This window comes from Neoarius graeffei, chromosome 15 (genome assembly GCF_027579695.1).
Source record: "Neoarius graeffei isolate fNeoGra1 chromosome 15, fNeoGra1.pri, whole genome shotgun sequence".
Lineage (NCBI taxonomy): Eukaryota > Metazoa > Chordata > Actinopteri > Siluriformes > Ariidae > Neoarius > Neoarius graeffei.
Window position 1 is genome coordinate 71,353,863 of NC_083583.1, and position 25,433 is coordinate 71,379,295.

A 25,433-nucleotide genomic window follows, 5' to 3' on the forward strand; every position below is an offset into this window, starting at 1 on the left:
TGTGCCCCCTCTATCCCCAATAGAGAATGCGTCCTGAATTTTGAAATGAAAAATTATGGCAACGACGACCCCATACTGTTGCACACCTATTTGTGGGAAGTATGGAACAAAATAACACCTGAAATGCTTCATCACTTAGTGACTTCAGTCCCCTAAACATCTTTCAAGTGTTGTGAGAAGGAATGGCATCATTATAAGCTGATAAATGGTTTACTGTCACAACTTTTTTTGAAACGGGTTGCAAAAATGAAAACTGAAATGTGTTTAATTTAGAAAAAAAACAATAAAATTTATGAGGTAAAACATCAAATAATGAGCTTTTGTTTTGAGTGCAATATGGGTCAAGGATTATTTACAAATCATTGTTTTCAGTTTTAATTTCAACATACCGTCCCAACTTATTCCAGTTTGGGGTAGTACACACATGTCAGCCAATCACAATACAAATTAATTATGTGCTTTTGTCACTCTGGGTGACACAGAGGTGTAGTGGTTAGCACTGTCGCCTCACAACAAGAAGGTTCTGGGTTCGAGCCCAGTGGCTGATGGGGGCCTTTCTGTGTGGAGTTTGCATGTTCTCCCCATGTCTGTATGAGTTTCCTCCAGGTGCTCCGGTTTACCCAACAGTCCAAAGACATGCAGAGCTAATTGGTGGCTCTAAATTTACTGTGAGTGTGAATGATTGTTTGTCTCTATGTGTCAGCCCTGTGATGACCTGGCGACTTGTCCAGGGTGTACCCTGCTTCTCGCCCATAGTCAGCTGGGATAGGCTCCAGCTTGCCCGCGACCCTGCACAGGATAAGCGGTTACAGATAATGGATGGATCTGTTACTTTGTCATTCTGGGGATCTTGCTGAGTTTCTCAGATAGACCAGAATTGTAGGGAATGACCATGTTCTTGCATTTGTTCCTGTTATCCTCCTTGTCCGTTATGTTCCTTTTTCTGCTCTTGAAGAACTGCGTGTATCCCAACTGGACTTTCTTCAAGAGCAGAAAAAGGAACATAACGGACAAGGAACAAACGCAAGAATATTATCATTCCCTACATTTCTGGCCTATCTGAGAAACTCAGGAGGATCTTCTACAAACACAACATTCCGGTACATTTCAAACCCAGTAACACCCTGAAGCAGAAACTGGTCCACCCTAAGGACAGAATAGCCAGACACAAACAGGACAGTGTAGTGTATGCAATTCAGTGCAGTGAGGAATGCACGGACTTGTATATTGAGGAAACAAAACAACCGCTTCACAGGCGCATGGCTCAACACAGGAGAGCCAGTTCCTCAGGCCAGGACTCTGCTATCTTCATCTTAACAACAAAGGACACTCATTTCAGGATTGCAACGTATGCATTTTAGCCAGAGAGGATCGTTGGTATGAGCGAGGAGTTAAAGAAGCCATTTTTGTCAACCTGGAACGGCCATCACTGAACAGAGGTGGTGGTTTAAGACATCATTTATCAGCCACCTACAATGCAGTCCTTGGCACACTTCCCAGACAACTGAATGCACACCAAAACCCAGTTGTTTTCAGTGACTCACATGAGGACAGAGAGAACCAACAATCCATTGATCACCCCAATGACTCTTTAGGCCGTTCACACCCAGCCCCCAGTGACCCACACCAACAGGATGACTCAACAGTACCTTAGGATTGCTTTTCATCAATGAGAGGATAAATATCTGATACTCCCTATTAGTCAGACAGAACTGAAGAAGCCTTTCGGATGAGAGGTGAAACGTCTTCAAGAATCTTTAAGCAAGTCCAGTTGCTCTCTTTTACCACCCACAGCTAACCTTATAGCATAACCTAATATCAGGATTTTTTTTTTCCCTGAAAATAAAAACTTTGTCCAAGTAAACTGGCATGTTTTCCATGAAAGGCCAAGAAGCACTTTCTCCATTAATCACTGAACTGTTGCCAGGGCATTAGTAAGGCCATCTGCATAAATTCTAAATGATGGAGTACAGTGCATGTTGTGTATGATATTTTTTTTACAACTGTACTCATGAACTTCAATTTGCCAGTAATCATGCTGAAGATCCATGGGTGAGTATCAATCAGAGCCCGACACTGCATGAAGTGCATTGTTAATACTTAGCAAAGCAAGGGAGTCTTTGACCATTATTGTATTACATTGGTCCATTTTTCTTGCAGGTGAACAAAGGCAATAGATTTCTTCAGCTACATCGGTTTTCAGCTTGTTTTTGTTTTTCTACTGTCTGTTCTCATGTCACTATCAGGTTTTTTTTTTTGGTGCAGTGTCACCAGTGTGTATGTGATGCTTAGTTATGTCTGCTCATATCTATCTCTAACCTCTGAATTATTACTGCACACTGTGGAGCAGTAGCTTGTATATTTGTTTTTAACTATGTCTATGCAAGATTTGTATGTCCTCAGAAATTAAGGTACATATCTGCGTGGTGCAATACTTACTTAATAATGTGGGCAGAAGAAGAACTTTACTCATCACACATACACTTGTGAAATTCCTCTCTGCATTTAACCCATCTGAAGCAGTGAACACACACATGCACAATGAGCACACACACATACCCAGAGCAGCGGGCAGCCATGCTAACAGCGCCCAGGTAGCATTTGGGGGGTAGGTGCCTCAATCAAGGGCACCTCAGCCTAAGGCCACCCAACATTAACCTAACCGCATGTCTTTGAACAGTGGAGGAAACGGGGCAGCTGGAGGAAACCCATGCAGACAGGGGGAGAACATGCAAACTCCACACAGAAAGGCCTCTGTCAGCCACTGGGCTCGAACCTAGAACCTTCTTGCTGTGAGATAACAGTGCTAACCACTACACCACTGTGCTACCCAGTATAGCACCACATGACATTGTGTCCACTATTGACTAAATGAACATTGGATGTATGTTGTCAAAAATGCTACACAAATAAACTGACAACTCATATTTATGCAGAAATACAGAAAAATTTAAAGGGTTCACAAACCTTCAAGCACCATTATAGCTACCTTTTCAGTTGTGAGCTTAATGCTACACTAAGCATGTACAGAGACAATCATGTGGCTATGGTCACTTTCTTTTAAGAAATTTGCAGGATGTTACTGACCAGTGTTACAAACATCTACAGTCATTCCCAAATACAATCATGACTATTCGTGCTATTATCCAGTCAGCCAATCACATTGCAGCAGAGCAATGCATAAAATCATACAGATACAGGTCAAGAGTTTCAGTTAACATTTACATTAAACAGGAAAATGGGAAAAATGTGATCTCATTGACTTTGACATGGTTGTTGGTGTCAGATGAACTGGTTTGAGACTGGACACTTGAAGACTGGAGGAACATCACCTAGTCTTTTTCCAGTCTTCACCTGTCTAGTTTCAGTGAATCTGTGCCCACTGTCGCCTCAGATTCCTGTTCTTGGCTGACAGGAATATAACCCCATATAGTGTTCTCCTAAAGATTTGATGTGTTGTGCATGCCTAGATGCTTTTCTTCTCACCCCTAAAGAGTAGTTATTTAAAGAGTAAAAGAATGAAGAATCGTTATTTATTGTATGGTGGAAGCTTTGAAAAATTACAAAGACAAATGGCGTTCAAACTGAACACTAATGGCTAACACGCTGCAGTTTACAAAGAAGAAAAGGCAGGCAGACCTTTTCATCTTGGACTTGCATATATCACACTCAAACTAGCATAAACACTGAACTGGTTATGCTAGTTCCTTCACTTCTTCAAAATAAAGCACGTCCTGTCATCACAGTCCATAGAAATAAATTCAATTAAAATCAGATGATCCCTATCAGCATACTGTAAATTATGTAAATAGCATGTTTTAACATTTCATTAAAACAATTTTAAACTAACAACATGAATTTAATCTATTTACTTATTCTACCTTCTTACTTAATCCAAACAATTCACAGCATTATTTCAATTAATATACCCTGCCTGTGAGCTCAAACCATTCTGTCCAGTCATCTTTGACTTTTCTCATCAACAAGATATTTGCACTTGCAGAATTGCTGCTCTCTGGATTTTTTGTTTTGTTTGTTTTGTTTTTCTCACCATTCTCTGTAGATTCTAGACACTGTTGTGCATGAAAATCCCAGGAGATCAGCAGTTTCTGAAATACTCAAAACAGACCATGTGACAATAACAACCAAGCCATGCTCAAAGTCACTGAGATCACAGTTTCTTGAATGAACTGAAGCTCTTGACATGTATATGCATTTCCATGCTGCCACATAATAGCTGAATGGATAACTGCACAAATAAAAAAGGTGTACGTGTTCCTATTAAAGTGGCTTGTGAGTGTATGTTACAGTGTATTTTTATTATGTAACATACACTGTATTCATATGCATATTCATATTCATATGCAGTAAAAAATAGATCAGATACAAACATCAGAATATTTTTTGACACACTGTTAAAGGGCACAGAATCCTGTGTAGATCTCTTAATAATAAGTAAATATTATGACTAAGAACTTGCAAGTTGAACTTCTGAGCATTCCCATAATTTTATGTATCACAGTAATGATGTTTCTTGACAAATGAAATAATGAAACAATGTTATTAAAATATATGATAATAAATATTTATTTCTTATATATCTATTATTTCTACATATATACAGAATAATTGTGTACATGTGTTGAGTGGGTATCTATTTGGTATTAATTATATAAGGTATTATCAATCGTGTGAAAAAGAAAGTACACCTTCTTTTAAATGCATGTTTGTTTGGGTTTTGTTTTGTTTTTTTTATTCAGACATGAACATCATCTGATCCTCATCAGGTCCTAAAACTTCGTAAATCTAACATCAGTTGACCAGCACCACATTCCACTGTGTCATTATTTACAGTGGGGCAAAAAAGTATTTAGTCAGTCACCAATCGTGCAAGTTCTCCCACTTAAAAAGATGAGAGAGGCCTGCAATTTTCATCTTAGGTATACCTCAACTATGAGAGACAAAATAAGAAAAAAAAATCCAGAAAATCACATTGTCTGATTTGTAAAGAATTTATTTGCAAATTATGGTGGAAAATAAGTATTTGGTCAATAACAAAAGTTCATCTCAATACTTTGTTATATACCCTTTGTTGGTAATGACAGAGGTCAGACGTTTTCTGTAAGTCTTCACAAGGTTTTCACACACTGTTGCTGGTATTTTGGCCCATTCCTCCATGCAGATCTCCTCTAGAGCAGTGATGTTTTGGGGCTGTCGCTGGGCAACACGGACTTTCAACTTCCTCCAAAGATTTTCTATGGGGTTGAGATCTGGAGACTGGCTAGGCCACTCCAGGACCTTGAAATGCTTCTTACGAAGCCACTCCTTCGTTGCCCAGGCGGTGTGTTTGGGATCATTGTCATGCTGAAAGACCAGCCACGTTTCATCTTCAATGCCCTTGCTGATGGAAGGAGGTTTTCACTCAAAATCTCACGATACATGGCCCCATTCATTCTTTCCTTTACACGGATCAGTCGTCCTGGTCCCTTTGCAGAAAAACAGCCTCAAAGCATGATGTTTCCATCCCCATGCTTCACAGTAGGTATGGTGTTCTTTGGATGCAACTCAGCATTCTTTCTCCTCCAAACATGACAAGTTGAGTTTTTACCAAAAAGTTCTATTTTGGCTTCATCTGACCATATCACATTCTCCCAATCCTCTTCTGGATCATCTGAATGCTCTCTAGCAAACTTCAGACGGGCCTGGACATGTACTGGCTTAAGCAGGGGGACACGTCTGGCACTGCAGGATTTGAGTCTCTGGCGGCGTAGTGTGTTACTGATGGTAGCCTTTGTTACTTTGGTCCCAGCTCTCTGCAGGTCATTCACTAGGTCCCCCCGTGTGGTTCTGGGATTTTTGATCACCATTCTTGTGATCATTTTGACCCCACGGGGTGAGATCTTGCATGGAGCCCCAGATCGAGGGAGATTATCAGTGGTCTTGTATGTCTTCCATTTTCTAATAATTGCTCCCACAGTTGATTTCTTCACACCAAGCTGCTTACCTATTACAGATTCAGTCTTCCCAGCCTGGTGCAGGTCTACAATTTTGTTTCTGGTGTCCTTTGACAGCTCTTTGGTCTTGGCCATAGTGGAGTTTGGAGTGTGACTGTTTGAGGTTGTGGACAGGTGTCTTTTATACTGATAACGAGTTCAAACAGGTGCCATTAATACAGGTAACGAGTGGAGGACAGAGGAGCCTCTTAAAGAAGAAGTTGCAAGTCTGTGAGAGCCAGAAATCTTGCTTGTTTGTAGGTGACCAAATGCTTATTTTACCGAGGAATTTACCAATTAATTCATTAAAAATCCTACAATGTGATTTCCTGGATCCTTTCCCCCCATTCTGTCTCTCATAGTTGAAGTGTACCTATGATGAAAATTACAGGCCTCTCTCATCTTTTTAAATGGGAGAACTTGCACAATTGGTGGCTGACTAAATACTTTTTTGCCCCACTGTACTTGCTAAACAAAGAAAAAGCAGCCTGTATGTGGAAGCCATATGTAAAAAAAAAAAAAAAGTAAACATACTACTTCCACATCAGTTAACATAGTAATTTGCATCCAGGAGTAACTAATCAAACACAGCCGATTTTTTGGTCTGATGTGTGGCCACCTTTATAAAAGCATAACTTTTGACAGTCTAGTGATCTGGTGCCATTACATTTCTTTGTCCATCCCTTGCCAAGAGGACAAGGCAGCAGCAGTGATTTCATAGAATCAGTTGTTTCTACATATCAGTCTAGGAAGAGTTATTCAAATCCATCATTCTACAGTAAGAAGGATTAAGAAATGGAGAACATTCAAGACTGCTGCCAAGCTTTCCAGGAGTGAATGTCCAATTAAATTCATCCTAATGTCAGACCATTTAATCATAAAAATTACAAAGAACCCAAGAGTTACATCTATGGACCTGCAGGACTCTGTTAAAATTTTAAATGACTGGAAAAAAAGACCAAGTATGGCTTTTATGGAAGGGTAGCCAAGAAAGAGCCTCTTCTCTCAATGCAAGCATAGTTTGCAATGATACATCTAATGAATCATTTAATGGTGCATCTAATGGCCAAACATGGCATAACACCACAGATACATGTGGTTAAGGGTTGATGATATGGCCATGTTTTGTAACCACAGTTCCAGTGCACTTTAAGATCAGTAATCAATCATGAAATTCTCATTATCAAATCATCATACCAAATCATTCTGGAGGCAAATCTGAGGCTAGCAGATAAAGCTTGGCCTAAACTGGTTTATGCAACAAGACAGTGATCCTAAGCATACCAGCAAAAGTATAACTGAATGGCTTAAAGATAAAAGGTATTAAACAAGGTTTTAGAATCGGCAAGTTTAAGTCCAGACCTCAACCCTATCAAAATGCTGTAGCATGACATTAAGACAGCTGTAAACAAGTGAATGTCTTCAAACATCAATCAACTAAAACAATATCATAAGGAAGAATGGGCTGAAACTCTCCCAAGATAATATGAGAGACCCATAAACCCATGCATAAAATGTTTACTACAAGTTGTTGCTGCTAAAGCTGGTTCTATCAGCTGCTGAGTGATTGGGTATACTCCATTTTTCACCTACAGGCTTATTTGTGGCAAATAAATATTGACACAGTGGAATCTGTGATGTGGTGTTTGTTACCTGATGTTAGTTTAATTGGGTTTAAGGACCTAGTGAGGACGAGATTATGTTTATTATGTCTGGAAGAAACCATAGAATTAAAAGAGGGTGTATTTTTTTTCTTATAATTGTATAAATATCCTTAATGATTTTTTTTAAAGATTGTCTTCATTCTTTAATTAACAGATTTTGACAGAAAAAAAATCTACCAAAGACATACAAGCATGCAATACAAAAATGCCTCCATATATTAACATTCTGTTACAAAGACAAACATTCATATAAAAAGTTTATATTTCACACCCTAAAGAGTTCTTCTATTTGTCCCTTTGGGGGAACTCTTAAAGGTTTTATGTGGAACCTACCACAGGAAAGGTTCCAAGTAGAGCTGTTTTAGAAACCTTGGGCCATTAGCAATCCAAAAGGAAAAAGATTTTTTTAATAGACTATCACACTCATATAATAATTTAATAAATATAATTATATAATTATTAATAAATATAATTATTAATAATTATATTATTTATAATTTTGGGCTCAGTTGTCTACCTTTGGGACGACATTCATAGTTATGTGGTTTCAAAGTATCCATTTGTTTATTTGAATATCCATTTGACGACATGAATTGGTGAAGGGATCGATCTTCTTTCCAGTGTCTCTTTGAGGCTTCTTTTGTGTTCTCATAAACAGGGGCTTCTAAAAAGTACACACACACACACACACACACACATACATACACACATATATATATATATATATATATATATATATATATATATATATATATATATATATATACACACAGTGCTCGGCGTAAATGAGTACACCCCCTTTGAAAAGTAACATTTTCAACAATATCTCAATGAACACAAACAATTTCCAAATTGTTGACAAGACAAAGTTTAATATAACATCTGTTTAACTTATAACGTGAAAGTAAGGTTAATAATATAAACTTAGATTACACATTTTTTCAGTTTTACTCAAATTAGGGTGGTGCAAAAATGAGTACACCCCCACAACAAAACCTACTACATCTAGTACTTTGTATGGCCTCCATGATTTTTAATGACAGCACCAAGTCTTCTAGGCATGGAATGAACAAGTTGGCGACATTTTGCAACATCAATCTTTTTCCATTCTTCAACAATGACCTCTTTTAGTGACTGGATGCTGGATGGAGAGTGATGCTCAACTTGTCTCTTCAGAATTCCCCAAAGAAAATAATTTCTTTACACCACAAAGGTGAAGGCTACAAGAAGATCAGCAAAGCTTTACTTATCAGTCAGAATACTGTAGCAAAAGTGCTACAAAAATTTAAGAAAGATGGAACTGCAACCATCTCACAGAGACATCCAGGTCGTCCACGGAAGTTAACACCTCGACAGGAGCGTCTTCTGATGAGAAGGGTTGAAGAAAATCGGCATGCAAGTTCACTGCAGTTATCTAAAGAAGTAGAAAGCCAAACTGGGGTGACTATTTCCCGTGACACAATACGGCGTACACTGCAGAAGAATGGCATGTGTGGATGCCGTCCAAGACAGAAGCCTCTCCTAAAGCCCAGGCACAAAAAAGCCCACCTAGAGTTTGCCAGGGCCCATGCTGACAAAGATGAAGACTACTGGGACTCTATACTCTGGAGTGATGAGACCAAGATAAATGTTTTTGCAACTGATGGCTTCAAAACTGTATGGCATCGCAAAGGTGAGGAATACAAAGAAAAATGCCTGGTGCCTACAGTGAAACAAGGTGGTGGCAGTGTCCTTATGTGGGGCTGCATGAGTGCTGCTGGTGTCGGGGAGCTGCATTTCATTGATGGCATCATGAATTCACAGATGTATTGCTCTATACTGAAAGAGAAGATGCTACCATCACTCCGTGCCCTTGGTCGTCGTGCACTTTTCCAACATGACTAAACACACATCTAAGGCCACTGTTGGATTTCTGAAGAAGAACAGGGTGAAAGTGATTCAGTGGCCAAGTATGTCTCCTGATCTGAACCCAATCGAACACCTATGGGGAATTCTGAAGAGACAAGTTGAGCATCACTCTCCATCCAGCATCCAGTCACTAAAAGAGGTCATTGTTGAAGAATGGAAAAAGATTGATGTTGCAAAATGTCGCCAACTTGTTCATTCCATGCCTAGAAGACTTGGTGCGGTCATTAAAAATCATGGAGGCCATACAAAGTACTAGATGTAGTAGGTTTTGTTGTGGGGTGTACTCATTTTTGCACCACCCTAATTTGAGTAAAACTGAAAAATGTGTAATCTAAGTTTATATTATTAACCTTACTTTCACGTTATAAGTTAAACAGATGTTATATTAAACTTTGTCTTGTCAACATTTTGGAAATTGTTTGTGTTCATTGAGATATTGTTGAAAATGTTACTTTTCAAAGGGGGTGTACTCATTTATGCTGAGCACTGTATATATATATATATATATATATATATATATATATATATATATATATATATATAGTCTTTTTTTTTCTTATATGGTCATTAATGCACAGGTGTCTCATGACTGAGGACAAATAACTTGCTCTGCAAATGTTGCACACGAGCTCTGAAACCACAAGCAGCTTAAAACACCCTGTCTTATCTGAATTGGACAGCTCATCTGTGTCTGATTCATATCACACACCACCTACACATGTATGTGCTGCAGCAAGACCCAAGAAAAAGCAAACCTGACCTCAAACAGTTTTCCTCTGCTGTGCACGAGTCTTTCACATGCAGTCATGTTAAATGAGTATACGTTCATGATTGCCTACACTCTTTTTTGTCTCTCTGTGGAAACTCATAAAGGTACTATGTACAATCCTACAACAGGGTGTGCCATTCCAAATAAGTCTCTATGTGATCCAAGGAGAGTCCATTTTAGAAAGCTTAGCACTTAACCACTCAAAGAATAAGTTGAAAGACTGTCTGCAGGGGTCAGTGTAATGCCATATAACAACGTTTGCATCAGCATAATCTGCCTGTCTGTGTACATAATCATGAGGTTTACTATGAATAAAAGTTTTTAGCACCTTTTTTTCTTCCACATATGACCGTTGTGATGATCACAGTTGCTACAATCAAAGCACAACCCACTGCCACAGCTACCCACAGCCACCAAGGAGGAGCACTTTGAGTTTCAGGCACTGAAAAGAAGAAAGAGAAGAGAAATACTGAATACCTTACAATTTTTTTTCGAATAATTAATTCCAAAGACAGTTAGTTCTAACAAAGTTACTTATGCAGTTTTTTTTTCTTCCCCTGAAGTCAGCCATACTCTAATGTCATTTCTTTTTCTCGGCAAAATCATAAAGAACTTAGGCAAGAATAAAATAGGGTAAAATCACTATAAACTGAAAAGTAGGATGAAATTAATATTAAATAATACTTAATTAATTAAAAATAAGACTGCTCAAATTTTAGAGCAACCAGGTACTATGTATACTATTTATTCGGCTAGGTTTGTTTGTTTGTTTGTTTGTTTTTGTCTTTGTTTTGTTTGCAGTGAATATTCTTCTTTTTCAGTTCAGCATTCATAGAAACAATGACAAAAAAAATTTAAATTAATTTTTAATATTGCAGTAACAGTTAAGCATGTTGGTCTTTGGGTCTGATGCAAAAAAAATAATAATAATAAAAATTAAAAAATAAATCCCTAGAAAGATGAGCACAGGATGCTTCAGAGTCCCAAAACCAGCATAGACAAATTTACTGGTCACACAGTACACTTGTCACAACAGTTTTGTCAGCCACAGGCGCATGGTGTAAACAGCACTCCCACCACTCAGACCCGACAAAAAAAAATAGTTCTGTCTCGCAATAACAATTACTGTGAACTTAAGGATGTCCAATTTTTTTTTTTTTTAAATTCAGTGTTAGGTCAGCACTCTGAGTCCCAAACACTCACTTATAATGCCCTTCTCCAAAACCAGACCCCAAATACCACTGGCAGATGCATTCTAATCTCAGCAAGAGGGGCATAAGCTCCAGCTTTCATGGCGAGATTAGTTCTGCAAAAACAGTGGGAGAACTTCATGCCTCGCAGCCTCTCATGCTTTGGTGGCCAGATCATTCTGCCCAAAGTTGTATCACCTAGTTTTGTTAACCAGTGGATTACCCTACACCATTTTATGATGAAGAAATGGCAGAGCTTTCTTTGTTATGCCCAGTATAATTATGCGCTGGGAATATGGTGCTATTTGGGCTGAACTATTCAATCATAAGATCAACTATTTATCAATTTCAGAGGAAAGATGTGAAAAGCCCCACTGTCTAAACAGACACTGGCCCATGAGGTGATGGAAGTCATCACAATAGCCAGAGGGCTAGATACCCAGCTTCTCCAGGGACATGGCATTCTGAAAGAAGTGCTTCCTCCTTATAGGCATATCTTAGAAGTGTGTCACTCCAGGAACTCTGAGTTGCTGTTACCTGGCTGTTATCATGTATGTCCTCCAGTCTCTACAAAGTTAATGTCAGCCCAGTGACATGAGCATGGGAGTATTTTTCCCCTTGTTTTCTCCTCAATTTGGCCACTTACCAATTCCCATTTACCAGACATTTTTCATCCATTATCCATAACCACTTACCCTGTGCAGGGTCGTGGGCAAGCTGGAGCCTATCCCAGCTGACTACTGTATGGGCGAGAGGCGGGGTACACCCTGGACAAGTCGCCAGATCATCCCAGGGCTGACACATAGAGACAAACAACCATTCACATTCATACCTATGGTCAATTTAGAGCCACCAATTAGCCTAACCTGCATGTCTTTGGACGGTGGGGGAAACCGGAGCACCTGGAGGAAACCCACGCAGACTCCACACAGAAAGGCCCCATCGGCCACTGGGCTCAAACCCAGAACCTTCTTGCTGTGAGGCAACAATGCTAACCACTACACTACCATGCAGCCCAGCCTACGCATGCAAAACACAATGGATTGAACTAGATAAATTCATGAACACTATATAAACACAAAACAAATTCAACCTCAAGAACATAAACACTAAATAAATTCAACATATATTCAAGATATCACCACTTGTTAAGATGTCATTTTTTGCAGTTTAATCTTTTAATCTTTTATCGATAGGACATGTCCCTTTCTATTTTAAGCATGCTACTATCCAGCCCATATTAAGGAAACCTAATTTATACCCTGCATTATCAAAGAACTAGAGGCCTATATCTAAACTTCTATTTATGTCTAGAACTTTAGAGAAGGTTGTCGCTATACAAATCACTGCTGCATTGGAGACGCACAATATTTACGATAAGCTCCAGTCTGGGTTTCAGAAATGGCACTCTAGTGAAACTGTTTTTTGAGGGTTTCCAGTTATATTCTAATGTTCACTGATGCAGGTGGTTATTCTTTTTTAAGAGGTTACATGACTAGGAGGGCATATCAGGTACAACATTAGACTGATTTACAGCTTATCTTACTGATAGAAGCTTCACCATCTCTATTAGAGATGTTGCATTTGATTCCTCTCCACTATCTTGTGGTGTCCCGCAGGGCTCCGTTCTGGGGGCCCTGCTATTCTCTTTATATCTGCTGCCTTTGCGTCAGATCACTGACAGATTTAATGTCCCATATCATTTGTTTGCAGATGATGGCACAAAGACTGTCTTAAAACTATTAGGGACTGGAGAGGGGGAAAAAAAGCTTCTTACAGTTTAATGCCAATAAGATAGAGGTTCTGATTGTTAACCCAGATAATGCTGCTCCCATGACCAGGCATGGGCTTCTTTCATCTCCTGCCCACTCCAACCTGCATAATTTAGGGGTTATGTTTGATCAGTTCACATTATTCATGTTAAGCGGCTGACAGCTAACCTGTGTTAAGCAGCTGACCAGCTCTTGTTTTTTTTTCCACCTAAGAAACATTAGTAAATTGAGATTTATAGTGTAAATGCAAAGCTAGAGAGAGATGTTTATACATTCTTGTATTTCATCTGACTACTGTACTGACATCGTGACTACTGCAATGCACTACAAGTCTGCCCTTCATCATCTGCAGTTAATTCAGAATGCTGCTGCAGGTTTACTAGGTCAAACAGATAGTATCACTCCCCTACACAAATCTCTTCACTGGCTTCCTGTTGCATTTAGGACACAGTTTAAAATTCTCCCTCTTAATTGTACAGTCTGGCTCCTGGATAGGTGTCTGGTTTTCTTCACCCTCACTCATCTTCTTGCTCACGCAGGTTAAATAGGCTAAATCTACTATCAGTCCCACACACCCACCTGAAGACCCATGGTGATTGAACGGTTGAGGTCGTAGGACCTAAACTGTGGAATGCTCTACCTACACTTCTAAGAATTGCTGATTCAGTGAACTGTTTTAAAAGGCAGTTAAATACATATTTGTTTAGACAGGTGTTTGGGTAATATGTTGCATTGCTCTGCATTTATTGTGTATTTCTACTGTCAGTCTATTGATATTCTAATGTCATTGTGTTGAAATGCTGATGAAGAAGATGATGATAATTATTAAAATTAAACTGATTTGGGGTCTCAATTTAAATGACTGAATGTTGTAGGACTGATATAGGCAAGACTAGTTGAAAGTACGGTAGACTAAACTCTACTACAGAAAGCATCACTAAAATAATGCAATGAAGTAAACCTTAATAAATGTTCTTCTGAAGCTCTCTAGTTACCTCAATCCAACAATGCAAATAAAATTAGCTCAATTACTGATGAACTAGCTGTGAATGTATAAAATATTCCAATGAATACACACACAAAAAGAAAACCTGCCTATATAATCCAAAGTTGTACCACAAGTTGTAGTTGAATTTGTTGTAGTTTCTTCCAAAGGACTCTCTGTGGGTAATTCTGCAAAAAGAGAAACATATTAATATGAGATATCTTAGTTAGATTTTAAATGTAGTGTAGTTAGTGATAGATGATGTTGTGAGATATCCATCTCAATTTAATCAATTTTCAATTTAATGTTCAATTTAATGCTAATTTATTATTTATGAGAATAATGGAACTGTATGCTAAGCACTTAACCCAGGTGTTTGCAATTTTTTTTGTACAACTTAACCCCTAATGGACATCATGAATTTTCTGCAACCCCAAGCCATGACCATGCTACTCTTTTTTAAATTCCACATTTATAATGTAGTAATTTAAATTAAAAATATAATTTATAATTTATTGTTCAAGTCCTATACAAATGTAGCATGTCAAGATAGCAAATAAAGATCAAAAGGACACAGTGCACTCTTCATTTAAATATGTCTTGTTTGAATGTGACTCCAAGTAACATTTCAACATTTGTAAAATAACTGAATAAATTAAATTTGATTTGTTGAGATGTAAAAGAAATTAGGTCTTCTTAATTTCAAAAAATGATTGATACTTCTAACTATGCTATGATTCCTTTTTATGAAAATATATTTGGTGCATAAATAGATTTAACATGAACGCAGAGTGATTGTATACCTTCAGATACTTCCTGAGGGTTTTGTTATATAATTCCTACAGTCATATAGGGTATATCCTCATATATATGAAATAGTACTTACCAATGACCAGTTGAGTGCCATTGCTGTGTCTGTGGATGAGTCGAGGAATATCCTGTGTGACCTTACAAAAATACCATCCTTGGTCATTGAAAGTAACATTTCTAATAGTCAAATGTGAAGTATTCCCTTCTTTGTCTTCACTGTAATGACTCACACTGGAGCCATTGGATGAGTTTAATTTAATCTTCTCAGCATTATTAAAGTAAGGAGTTTTGCCAAAAAACCAGTACACTTTGAGCCCTTTAACATTTGCCTGGAAAGTGCAGTGAATGGTTTCATCTGACCCTATACATGCCATAACTGTCTCTGGAGTGTTTGGATCGATAAGTGTCCCCTGAACTCTGGTGTTAATTATGGCTCCCACTGTCAGGAAAAACACAGGGAAGACATCACATTTAAATTAAAGATAAAGGATTACAGTTCCTATCATTAAACTTGAGTTTGTACTGTAAACAGGAGCTTGTAATCTGACAAAAGTATCTGAATATGAATTTCATATATATATATATATATATATATATATATATATATATATATATATATATATATATATACACATACTAGTGCATCTCAAATCTCAAAAATTAGAATACCATGAAAAAGTTCCTTTTTTTCATAATTTAATTCAAAAAGGTAAACTTTCATTCTATATTCATTACATGTAAACTGAAATATTTAAAGCCTTTTTTGTTTTAATTTTGATGGGTATGGCTTATAGCTCATGAAAATCAGAAATCCAGTATCTCAAATTATGAGAATATTCCCTAAGATCAATCAAAAAAAAGGATTTACAATACAGAAATGTCCAACTTCTGAAAAGTATATTCATTTATACACTCAATACTTGGTTGGGGCTCCTTTACCATGAATTACTGTATCAATGCGGTGTGGCATGGAGGTGATCAGTCTGTGGCACTGCTGAGGTGTTATTGAAGCCCAGGTTGCTTTGATAGTGGCCTTCAGCATATCTGTATTTTTGGGTTGGGTGTTTCTCATCTTCCTCTTGACAATACCCCAATGGGGTTCAGGTCAGGCAAGTTGGCTAGCCAATCAAACACAGCAATATCATGGTCAGCAAACCATTTGGTAGTAGTTTTGGCACTGTGGGTAGGTGCTAAGTCCTGCTGGAAAAGGAAATCAGCATCTCCAAAAAGCTCGTCAGCAGATGGAAGCATGAAGTGCTCTAAAATCTCCTGGTAGATGGCTGTGTTGACTTTGGACTTGATAAAATACAGTGGACCAACACCAGCAGATGACATGGCACCCCAAATCATCACAGACTGTGGAGACTTCACACTGGGCTTCAAACATCTTGGATTCTGTGCCTCTACACTCTTCCTCCAGACTCTAGAACCATGATTTCCAAATTAAATGCAAAATGTACTTTCATCTGAAAAGAGGACTTTGGACCACTGAGCAACAGTCCATTTCTTTCTCTCCTTAGCCCAGATAAGACACTTCTGACATTGTCTCTGGCTCAGGAGTAGCTTGATATTAGGAATGCGAAAGTTGTATACCCTTCCTTGAAGATGTCTGTTTGTGATGGGTCTTGATACACTGACACCAGCCTCAGTCCACTCCTTGTGAAGCTCTCCCAAGTTTTTGAATCAACTTTTATTGACAATCCTCTCAAGACTGCGGCCATCCCTGTTGCTTATACACCTTTTCCAGCCACCCTTTTCAGCAATGACCTTTTGTGGCTTACCCTCCTTGTGGAGGGCATCAGTGATCATCTTCTGGACAACAGTCAAGTCAGCAGTCTTCCCCATGATTGTGGTTGTGTGTACTGAACTAGACCGAGAGATACACTGTGTTCATACTGTTTTACTCAAACTCGAAATGAAATATTCTAATATTTTGAGATGGGTTTTTTTTATGTTTTTGTACTGTATGCCATACTGATTAAAATTAAAATAGAAAAATGCTTGAAACATTTTAGTTTATGTGTAATGAGTCTATAATATATAACATTTTCACTTTCTTAAATAACTGATGGAAAATATTGAACTTTTTCACAATATTCAAATTTTTTTGAGATGCACTAGTACACACACACACACACACACAAAATCACATCACATTAAATATGTCTTTTACTCTGGTGTATTTTAAAGCAATATTTTACCATTATTTTTTGTACAGCTTAAACATGCCTAGGGGTAAGATTTGCCTTTTAAACCTACTATACAAAATTACAGGATATGGTTGTAAGATTTTTTTTAAAAAATCAGATACAAATCTCAGACATTTTAATATTAAAAAAATACAGATTTTATGTAAATTAGGCCAAAGGTGAAGCATAGAGGATTCCCAGAGAAAAGCAAATGCTCTGAGACTCTCAAAGAATAAGTGCTTCTAAATTCCTATTAAGGATCTAAACTTTGCTTATGAGCATTGAAGGTTTAATATCACTAGTTATTTGCGCGAAACATACTTTTTTATTCACTGCTCAGGACAAATTCATTTTATATTATCTAACTATTAAAATATTAAGCACTCACTTATTATAGGTTCAGTAATATTTAATATTGGCCATGGCTGTTCATTGAAAATTTCTAATCATAGAACACATCATTAAAATTTCCATTATATTCAAAATGATATTATTTCTATTTCTTCTTATTTTTTGTTTGTTTATTGAAGTTTAGATTAAACCTATTCAAGTCAAGAGACCACTTAAACAATCTATCAACAACAAAAATGTGACAATAAATATAACAACATTGATGATGGTAGATTGTGATTTCCATCACTGTAAGAATTTTTTTTTCTTTTTTTGTCTGAACCCCCTTGACTTTGAGAATCTTGGTTATAGGACAATGCTATAAATGTGAAAAACTCAGTTTACTCAAATAATTAGAGAGTACTAATAAATTAGAAATAAATGCACCCCCACCCAAAAATGATTAACTTAGACTTTCAACATTTTGCCTTTTGTTGCATGATAGAATACATTTCAAAATAACATAAACATTTTTCATTTATCTTGTATAGGTATGAATGTAAAATGTCTGACCTGTGAGCAATAGCAGAAAATTCCTGTTAAATGCTGTTGAATCCATTTTTCTTGATAAAACTAATACACCCAGAACCTCTTAACAGAACCAGAGTAAAGTACAAAGGAAATGCCTTGTGTGTCGGGGGGGTTGCACACTTACAACACTGGCAAATATGTTGTAATAAAGGTATGTGAAAGGTTGGTGTTACACACTAGTTTGTGATGTCAAAGGGGTCTAAGGCTGAACGAGGCAGGTTTATGTGAAATTGTAATGAAAACCTAAAGCAGCAAAAGAAGTGAGGAGGAAGTCTATGCACAGAGAAACCACTCAAACCACCAGCACCACTATGAATCAAGCATGAAAATAAGGAAGGAAAAAGACAGCATGTACAAAAAGAGTAACAATACAGGGTTAGTCAAAATTATGTTAACGCTTAAATGGTAGAAACCAATCAGATCTGTAGTGGAAGTTCATCAATGGTATACTGCTGCACCATCTGTAAGTAGACATCTGACATCACTGTTGGGGTGTCAGAAAAGTAAGGCCCAATTACGCCAGCAGTGGTCATGGCACACCACACATTCAGGAGAAAAAATAATCCATTGGTGTTAACATAATTTTGACTAACCCTGTATTTACTTGCATGTTTAATATATTACTTAAATAGAGTTAACACTAACATAAAGGAATACAGTAGGGACTATAGATATAGTGTGAGTCATTACACAGTGAGAAAAACAGTGTGTGAAATCAGGTCAACCACATAAAGGCCAAACAAGAAACAAAACCTACGTAACACCTGCATGATGCTGAATGTGAAACTCAGACACACCAGTAATTTAAGAACCAAAAAAAACATTCTGAACCCAAACTCACAGAATCCAAACATGCATGCGTGCGTGTGTGCATGTGTGCGTGTTTGTAAAAACCCTTCACATGGTCTGTTATATAGTTCTGAAACCTACACATTTTCCTGCACTGAAATGTTTCTCTTTTGCACATAGTCATAGGAAAAAGAAAGCACACCCTCTTTCAATTCTGTTTTTATTTATTAGCGCCTAAAAAAATTAAATTTGGTTGTACCAGGCAACAGTTTCATTATTGCCTTTTGTTATAACTTACACCTTACACCTATTAAAACTGACCCTAGTAGGTCTGTTGTTCACCATAAATAAAATTAAAAATTCAGGTCAAAATGATCAATGCAGGGTAAACAGGGTATGATCATAAAGTTATTTTACTTTCTTTGCATTTATACCATGATAGTCATGGTATATGTTCAGTGCACATGGACATCTTGCAGAAATACATTTTCTTTAACAGAACACATAAACAGGAGGGTTTATCCAATTACAAATCAGCTAATTAGCTATTAGCTAGTGTAGTGAGGTCTTTCCTCAGTTCAGACAAATTGTCATCAAATTGAGATATTAATAAGGCAGTTAATAGAAAATACACTCACTGTCCACTTTATTAGGGACACCTGCACATTCATGCAGTTATCTAATCAGCCAATCATGTGGCAGCAGCACAATGCAAAATCTCATGCAGACAGATGTCAAGAGCTTCAGTTAATGTTTCCATCCAACATCAGAATGGGGGGAAACGTTATCTCTGGGATTTCATCTGTGGCTGGTTTGAGTATTTTCTAACACAACAGTCTCTACAGTTTATACAGAATGGTGAGGAACAACAAACAAACAAAATCCTGTGAGCAACAATTCTGTGTGTGGAAACATCTTGTTGATAAGAGAGGTTAGAGGAAAATGGCCAGTGGTAGGTTTCCTGATAATGTTGCTCTTTAGAGCTAAAGAGAGAATTCAGAGACTCTCTTCAGCAACGATAGTTGTCTCTGTACATGGTTTCCCTGAACTCACTCGTAAGAAGGTGCAAACAGATTGATGAGGATATTGTTATGTTGCCGTCTGTTTGCTTTTTCCTGAATGTTCAACATAACTTGGTGTTCATGATATGATATGTTATGATAGCATCAATGAAGAATTGCTTTGTTTGGAATTGAATGTGGTTTTTGTTTTTTAAGATTCTTCTAGATCTTGTCTAGAATATTAAAGATCCTTGAAAATCTTGACAAAAAATTCTAAAGATCCTTGAAGACCTTGAAATGAACTTTGAAGATTCTTGTAGATCCTTGAAGATCTTGACAAAAAAATAAAGATCCTTGAAGATCTTGACAAGATCTTTGTAGATCTTTGAAGATCTTGGCAAGAATAATAAAGATCCTTGAAGATCTTGTCAAGAACTTTAAAGATCTTGCCAAGAATTCTAAAGATCCTTAAAAATCTTCAAAAAAAAAAACTTTGAAGATCCTTGAAGATCTTGGCAAAAAGTTAAAATATCTTTGTAGATCCTTGAAGATCTTGCCAAGAATTTTAAAGATCCTTGAAGACCTTTTGAGGATCAAATCAAATCAAGTTTATTTGTACAGCGCTTTTAACAATAAACATTGTCGCAAAGCAGCTTTACAGAATTTGAACGACTTAAAACATGAGCTAATTTTATCCCTAATCTATCCCCAATGAGCAAGCCTGTGGCGACGGCGGCAAGGAAAAACTCCCTCAGACGACATGAGGAAGAAACCTCGAGAGGAACCAGACTCAAAAGGGAACCCATCCTCATTTGGGCAACAACAGATCCTCAACATCCTCTTTGTTGAGATCCTCAACAGGATCCTCAAAGACTCTCACAAAGAACTTTACAGATCCTTTAAGAGCCTTGAAAAAGTTTCACCAGGGTATGTTTGTTTTCAATCATAGGAGTGATGTTGCTACTCACTTGGTTATGATAATTTAGTTAGGTTTAGTTTTAGCAGTCTGTTACTTTCTGATGTTGTAAAGGAGAAATGAACATGAGTGTGATACATTAGCAATGTGAGAGGAAAACAACAGATTGTCCATGGTTACTCCAAAGTTTTGTGCAGTGACTGAAAGTGAGATCAGAGAGCTGTCCAGGGAGATCACAAGATTCTGATGTGGGGATGAATCACCTGGGATGAATGACAGTTAATTTTTGCTGAGATTAAGTTTCAGCTGATGAGCTGCCATCCATGATGAGATGTCTGCCAGACATGCTGAGATGAGAGTGGAAACATGAGTGTCTGAGGGAAGGAAGGAGAGGAGGAGTTGAGTGTCATCTGCATAGCAGTGGTATGAGAACCCATGTGTGGATATGACTTCACAAAGAGTATAAAGGGAGATGAGAAGAGGGCCAGGTACTGAGCCTTGTGGGACACCAGTAGAGAGTCTGCATGCAGCAGATGTTGATCCTCTCCATGTCACCTGATATGACTGGCCTTCCTGGTAAGAAGCAAACCATTGTCATGCTGTGCCATGAATTCCAAGACTCATGAGGCTGGATGAGAGAGTCTTGTAGTTGATCATATCAAATGCTGCTGAAAGTTTGTGGAGAATTAGGACTAGAGACTGTTTAGCTGATCTAGCAGCATGTAGCTTTTCAGTGACAGCTAAAAGAGCAATCTCTGTGGAATGTGCCATTTTGAAGCCAGACTGGGTAGGATCTTGGAGGTTGTTCTGTGAGAGGTAGAGAAACAGTTGATTGGAGGCAGGGCTTTCAATGATTTTAGAAAGAAAAAGAGAGAAGTGATCGTGGTTGGTAGTTGCTGATGTCTGAGGAATCCAAAGTGGGTTTCTCCAGAATGAGAATAACCCTTGCTCCCATGAATGCAGATGATGCAGATGTTATGGAGCCATTGACTACTGCAACAATAACATTAACTACATTTGTTTGGAAAGGAGATATTCAAAAACAGGGTTCATGGTGTCTGATGGGGGGGGGGGGGGGGTGTATTTATTTATTTTATTGAGACGCATCTCCCATAACCTGGTATGGAACAGAACTGGACAGAACAGTACCGTCACATATTTTAATATGGTGTCACATATTTTCCTATTTCCTTTCTGGGTTTTTATATGCTGTTCCGTCCCATGTATAACAAGTGTTCCGTCCCGCAATACCATTTTTGTGACATTTATTTACATAATGTATAATCTTACCTGGGGCGGCACGGTGGTGTAGTGGTTAGTGCTGTTGCCTCACAGCAAGAAGGTCTGGGTTTGAGCCCCGTGGCTGGCGAGGGCCTTTCTGTGCAGAGTTTGCATGTTCTCCCCGTGTCCGCGTGGGTTTCCTCTGGGTGCTCTGGTTTCCCCCACAGTCCAAAGACATGCAAGTTAGGTTAACTGGTGACTCTAAATTGACCGTAGGTGTGAATGTGAGTGTGAATGGTTGTCTGTGTCTATGTGTCAGCCCTGTGATGGCCTGGCGACTTGTCCAGGGTGTACCCTGCCTTTCGCCCGTAGTCAGCTGGGATAGGCTCCAGCTTGCCTGCAACCCTGTAGAACAGGATAAAGCGGCTAGAGATAATGAGATGAGATAATCTTACCTTTTTTGTTCCAGTTTCACAGAGATACGTCATGTCCACCATTTTATTAATCGGTACTTACATTAGTCATCCCGCCTTTATAGATGAACCCGTCCAGTCACGTATGATAAATAAAGTTAGAAGAAAAACAAAATATATTGTTCAGTTGTTTTATTGTCAAAACATATAACTTAACTACTATTTATTCATCTATTTTACAATTTCTTGCCTCTACCTTTTCGTTTCTTCAACTGACATTGTATACATTTCACATTCTTATCTTTTTTGATCTGTGCTTCTGTTTTATGACCCACGTTTTCACAATCAGTGTGAAACCACATTTTACATTCATTGCACATAAGATACAAATCTGAGACCCCGTCCACACGTAGCCGGGTATCTGCTAAATCGAAGATATTTTTCTACATTTTGGCCTGTCATCCACATGAAAACACATCAAAAACGAATATTTAAAAAAACTCCGGGCAAAGTGAAGATTTCTGAAAACTCCATGTATGCCTTTTCGTGTAGACAGAGATAACCGGAGTTTTGCGTTTTAGAACGTCACAATCTGCGCCAAAAAAATGACAACAAGTCTGCCCTGACGTCAAACGTGCGAACTTTGTTTACTGCAGAAGCCAGATTAAGCATGGACTTAAGCTAGCCGCACACCACGGCGATCCACGCGGTACCGAACCGACCCATTTCAGAGCCGACTCCCGACAGGGCACGCACATATCCCCCGACTGTTGACGAGTGCAGTCGCGATTGAAGCGACACGTGACAACTTAATAGCTTTGGATTGGCTATTGGATATAGTTACTGTTAAATCCAACACTTGAAGATGCTACAGGCTGAATTACAAATGACACAACATGGAATATGTAGCGCACTATCTAGGCTGCATGAGCTATTATTTCCAACCTTAAATAGTGCACTTATATAGGGGAGTTAAAGCGATTTGGAATTCAGCCACACAACTTGAGCAGAGTGGCTTTCCAGCCCACTGTGTCTATGGATAAAGCTTCAGTCTATGGAATTACAGTATATACCTGCATTAGGTGCTACCAACACGTATTTCTCGCACTAGAAATTGTGTTTAATGATGTCACGTGTTATATGCGAAAGATATGATTGGCTATTGCTAGCGACTCTCGCCGATCAGTCTGGCTCCCGATTAGTTTTTCGAATCGGCTGTGAGATGAGTCGGTACCATCGAAAACTAGTCTTTACGCCTGACTCGCGACTTCAGTTGGCTCGGTACGCTGAAAATCGGCGTAGTGTGCGGCTAGCTAAAGAGTAATGGATCGGAGTAGTGCCTTGAAAGCGTTAATTATTGTGCAGGTGCTATTTACATGTTTAATTTTAGAAGCCCAACTACTGCTCCAAGAGCACAGGCGATGTGATTAGGGGGTAGGATTTGGGGAAATAATGCCATCTACAGGTTTGGAATGCTTATGAATGTGATTGAAAACGCAGATGTTCGGTTATGTGTGGAAGGGATTTTTTTCGAAGACGAGGTGGTGTGGATAAAACATTTTTATAAACGGAGGGGGGGAAAATGTTCGGTTTTAAAAATACCCGGCTACGTGTGTACATAGCATGAATCTTCTGGTAACTTACAACTACAGTAAAGTCTTTCTACATGAATGGTTCTATATCTATCAGTTTTCTCAACAAATTTATCCACCACGCAGGATTTCTTTGTGACTTCATGCCGAGGTATATTCCGTAATTGGAGTTCCGGGCTTTTGGATCAATTTCGATTGAAAAGATCATGAATATAACGTTAATACAATGTGACGGGATATAAGAATACTGGATAATCAAAGAATACATGACAGTGATACGTGTGAGTAAAAGATGTTAAGTATAAAACCCCTGAATATTTAGAAAATGTAACATTATTGTAATGTACCATCTCGTTCCGGTTCATACTTTCCGTACCGGTTTTTTGAAGACACTAACTAAGACATGGTCAAGTCCCAGAATAAGCCACAGAATGCAAAAAGAATCCAGTATTAAGTGGAAGGAACTTGGAATTTCATTTGTATTTGTGATTAGTGTCCTAGACCAGTGTTTCCCAAAGTTTTTTTTCTGGGGACCCACATTTTAGAAGTCAGAAACCTTCACGACCCAAGTCAGTGGACATTATAAGTAAACCAAGAAATAAATGTGTACTTGACCATTATTGAACATTAAGGAGTATATTTTATTCAGTGAACGATCCATCATCTGAACAGTTAGTAGCCTATTATTCAAGATTTAAACAGTAATTGAACTAACAATCATCCACAAGTAACCCATTTAAACATTAAATGTTGCCCATTTCTTGAAAATACAAACAAAAAACAAACAAAAATACCAAAATAGTCAATAAAATAATTAGGCTATATAAAGATTGCTTCTTTTTACATTATCCGCTAATGGGATAGATGGGCCTGTCTGCGTTTTTGTAGTGCGCTCCAGTCCGGGTTGCAGGAGGAGAGCGCAACACGCATATCAGGCGCAGCATTATAAGTAAACTGTTTCTGTGCTGTGTCTTCATTTTTGTGAGGACAGAAAATCCCAGTTCGCACATGTAGGTTGTGGTGAATGGAATGAGAATCGAAATACTGATCCTACTGAGGACAGGGTATTCTGCTGAAACTGTTATCCAGAATGATGATAAGGTCACAGACTCGAACAGTCTTTTCAGAGTGCGATCGCAGCTGAGCTGCAACAACTCAGCTTCTTCTGCAGGACTGAGTGTCAACTCAAGCAAAGATTCAGGTCTCTCAAACTCAAAGGGATTTTGGATCCATCTTTTATCACCCAGGACGGAAAACCTCTCTGATGGAAAATAGCAATCAAATCTCTCGATCAGCGCAG

At 38.2% G+C, this 25,433-nt stretch overlaps 1 protein-coding gene across 1 annotated transcript; it reads right to left on the minus strand.

Annotated features, from left to right (window-relative positions):
• Positions 1–6,452: 6,452 nt before the first annotated feature.
• On the minus strand, positions 6,453–18,487 carry LOC132898964 (uncharacterized). Its single transcript, XM_060940627.1, has 5 exons — positions 18,184–18,487; positions 15,168–15,530; positions 14,392–14,469; positions 10,663–10,776; positions 6,453–8,321 (listed from the first exon to the last, which is right to left on the minus strand). Exons 1-5 carry the CDS (start codon positions 18,227–18,229, stop codon positions 8,149–8,151), a joined length of 774 nt encoding a protein of 257 aa, XP_060796610.1. The 5' UTR covers positions 18,230–18,487; the 3' UTR covers positions 6,453–8,148.
• Positions 18,488–25,433: the final 6,946 nt, after the last annotated feature.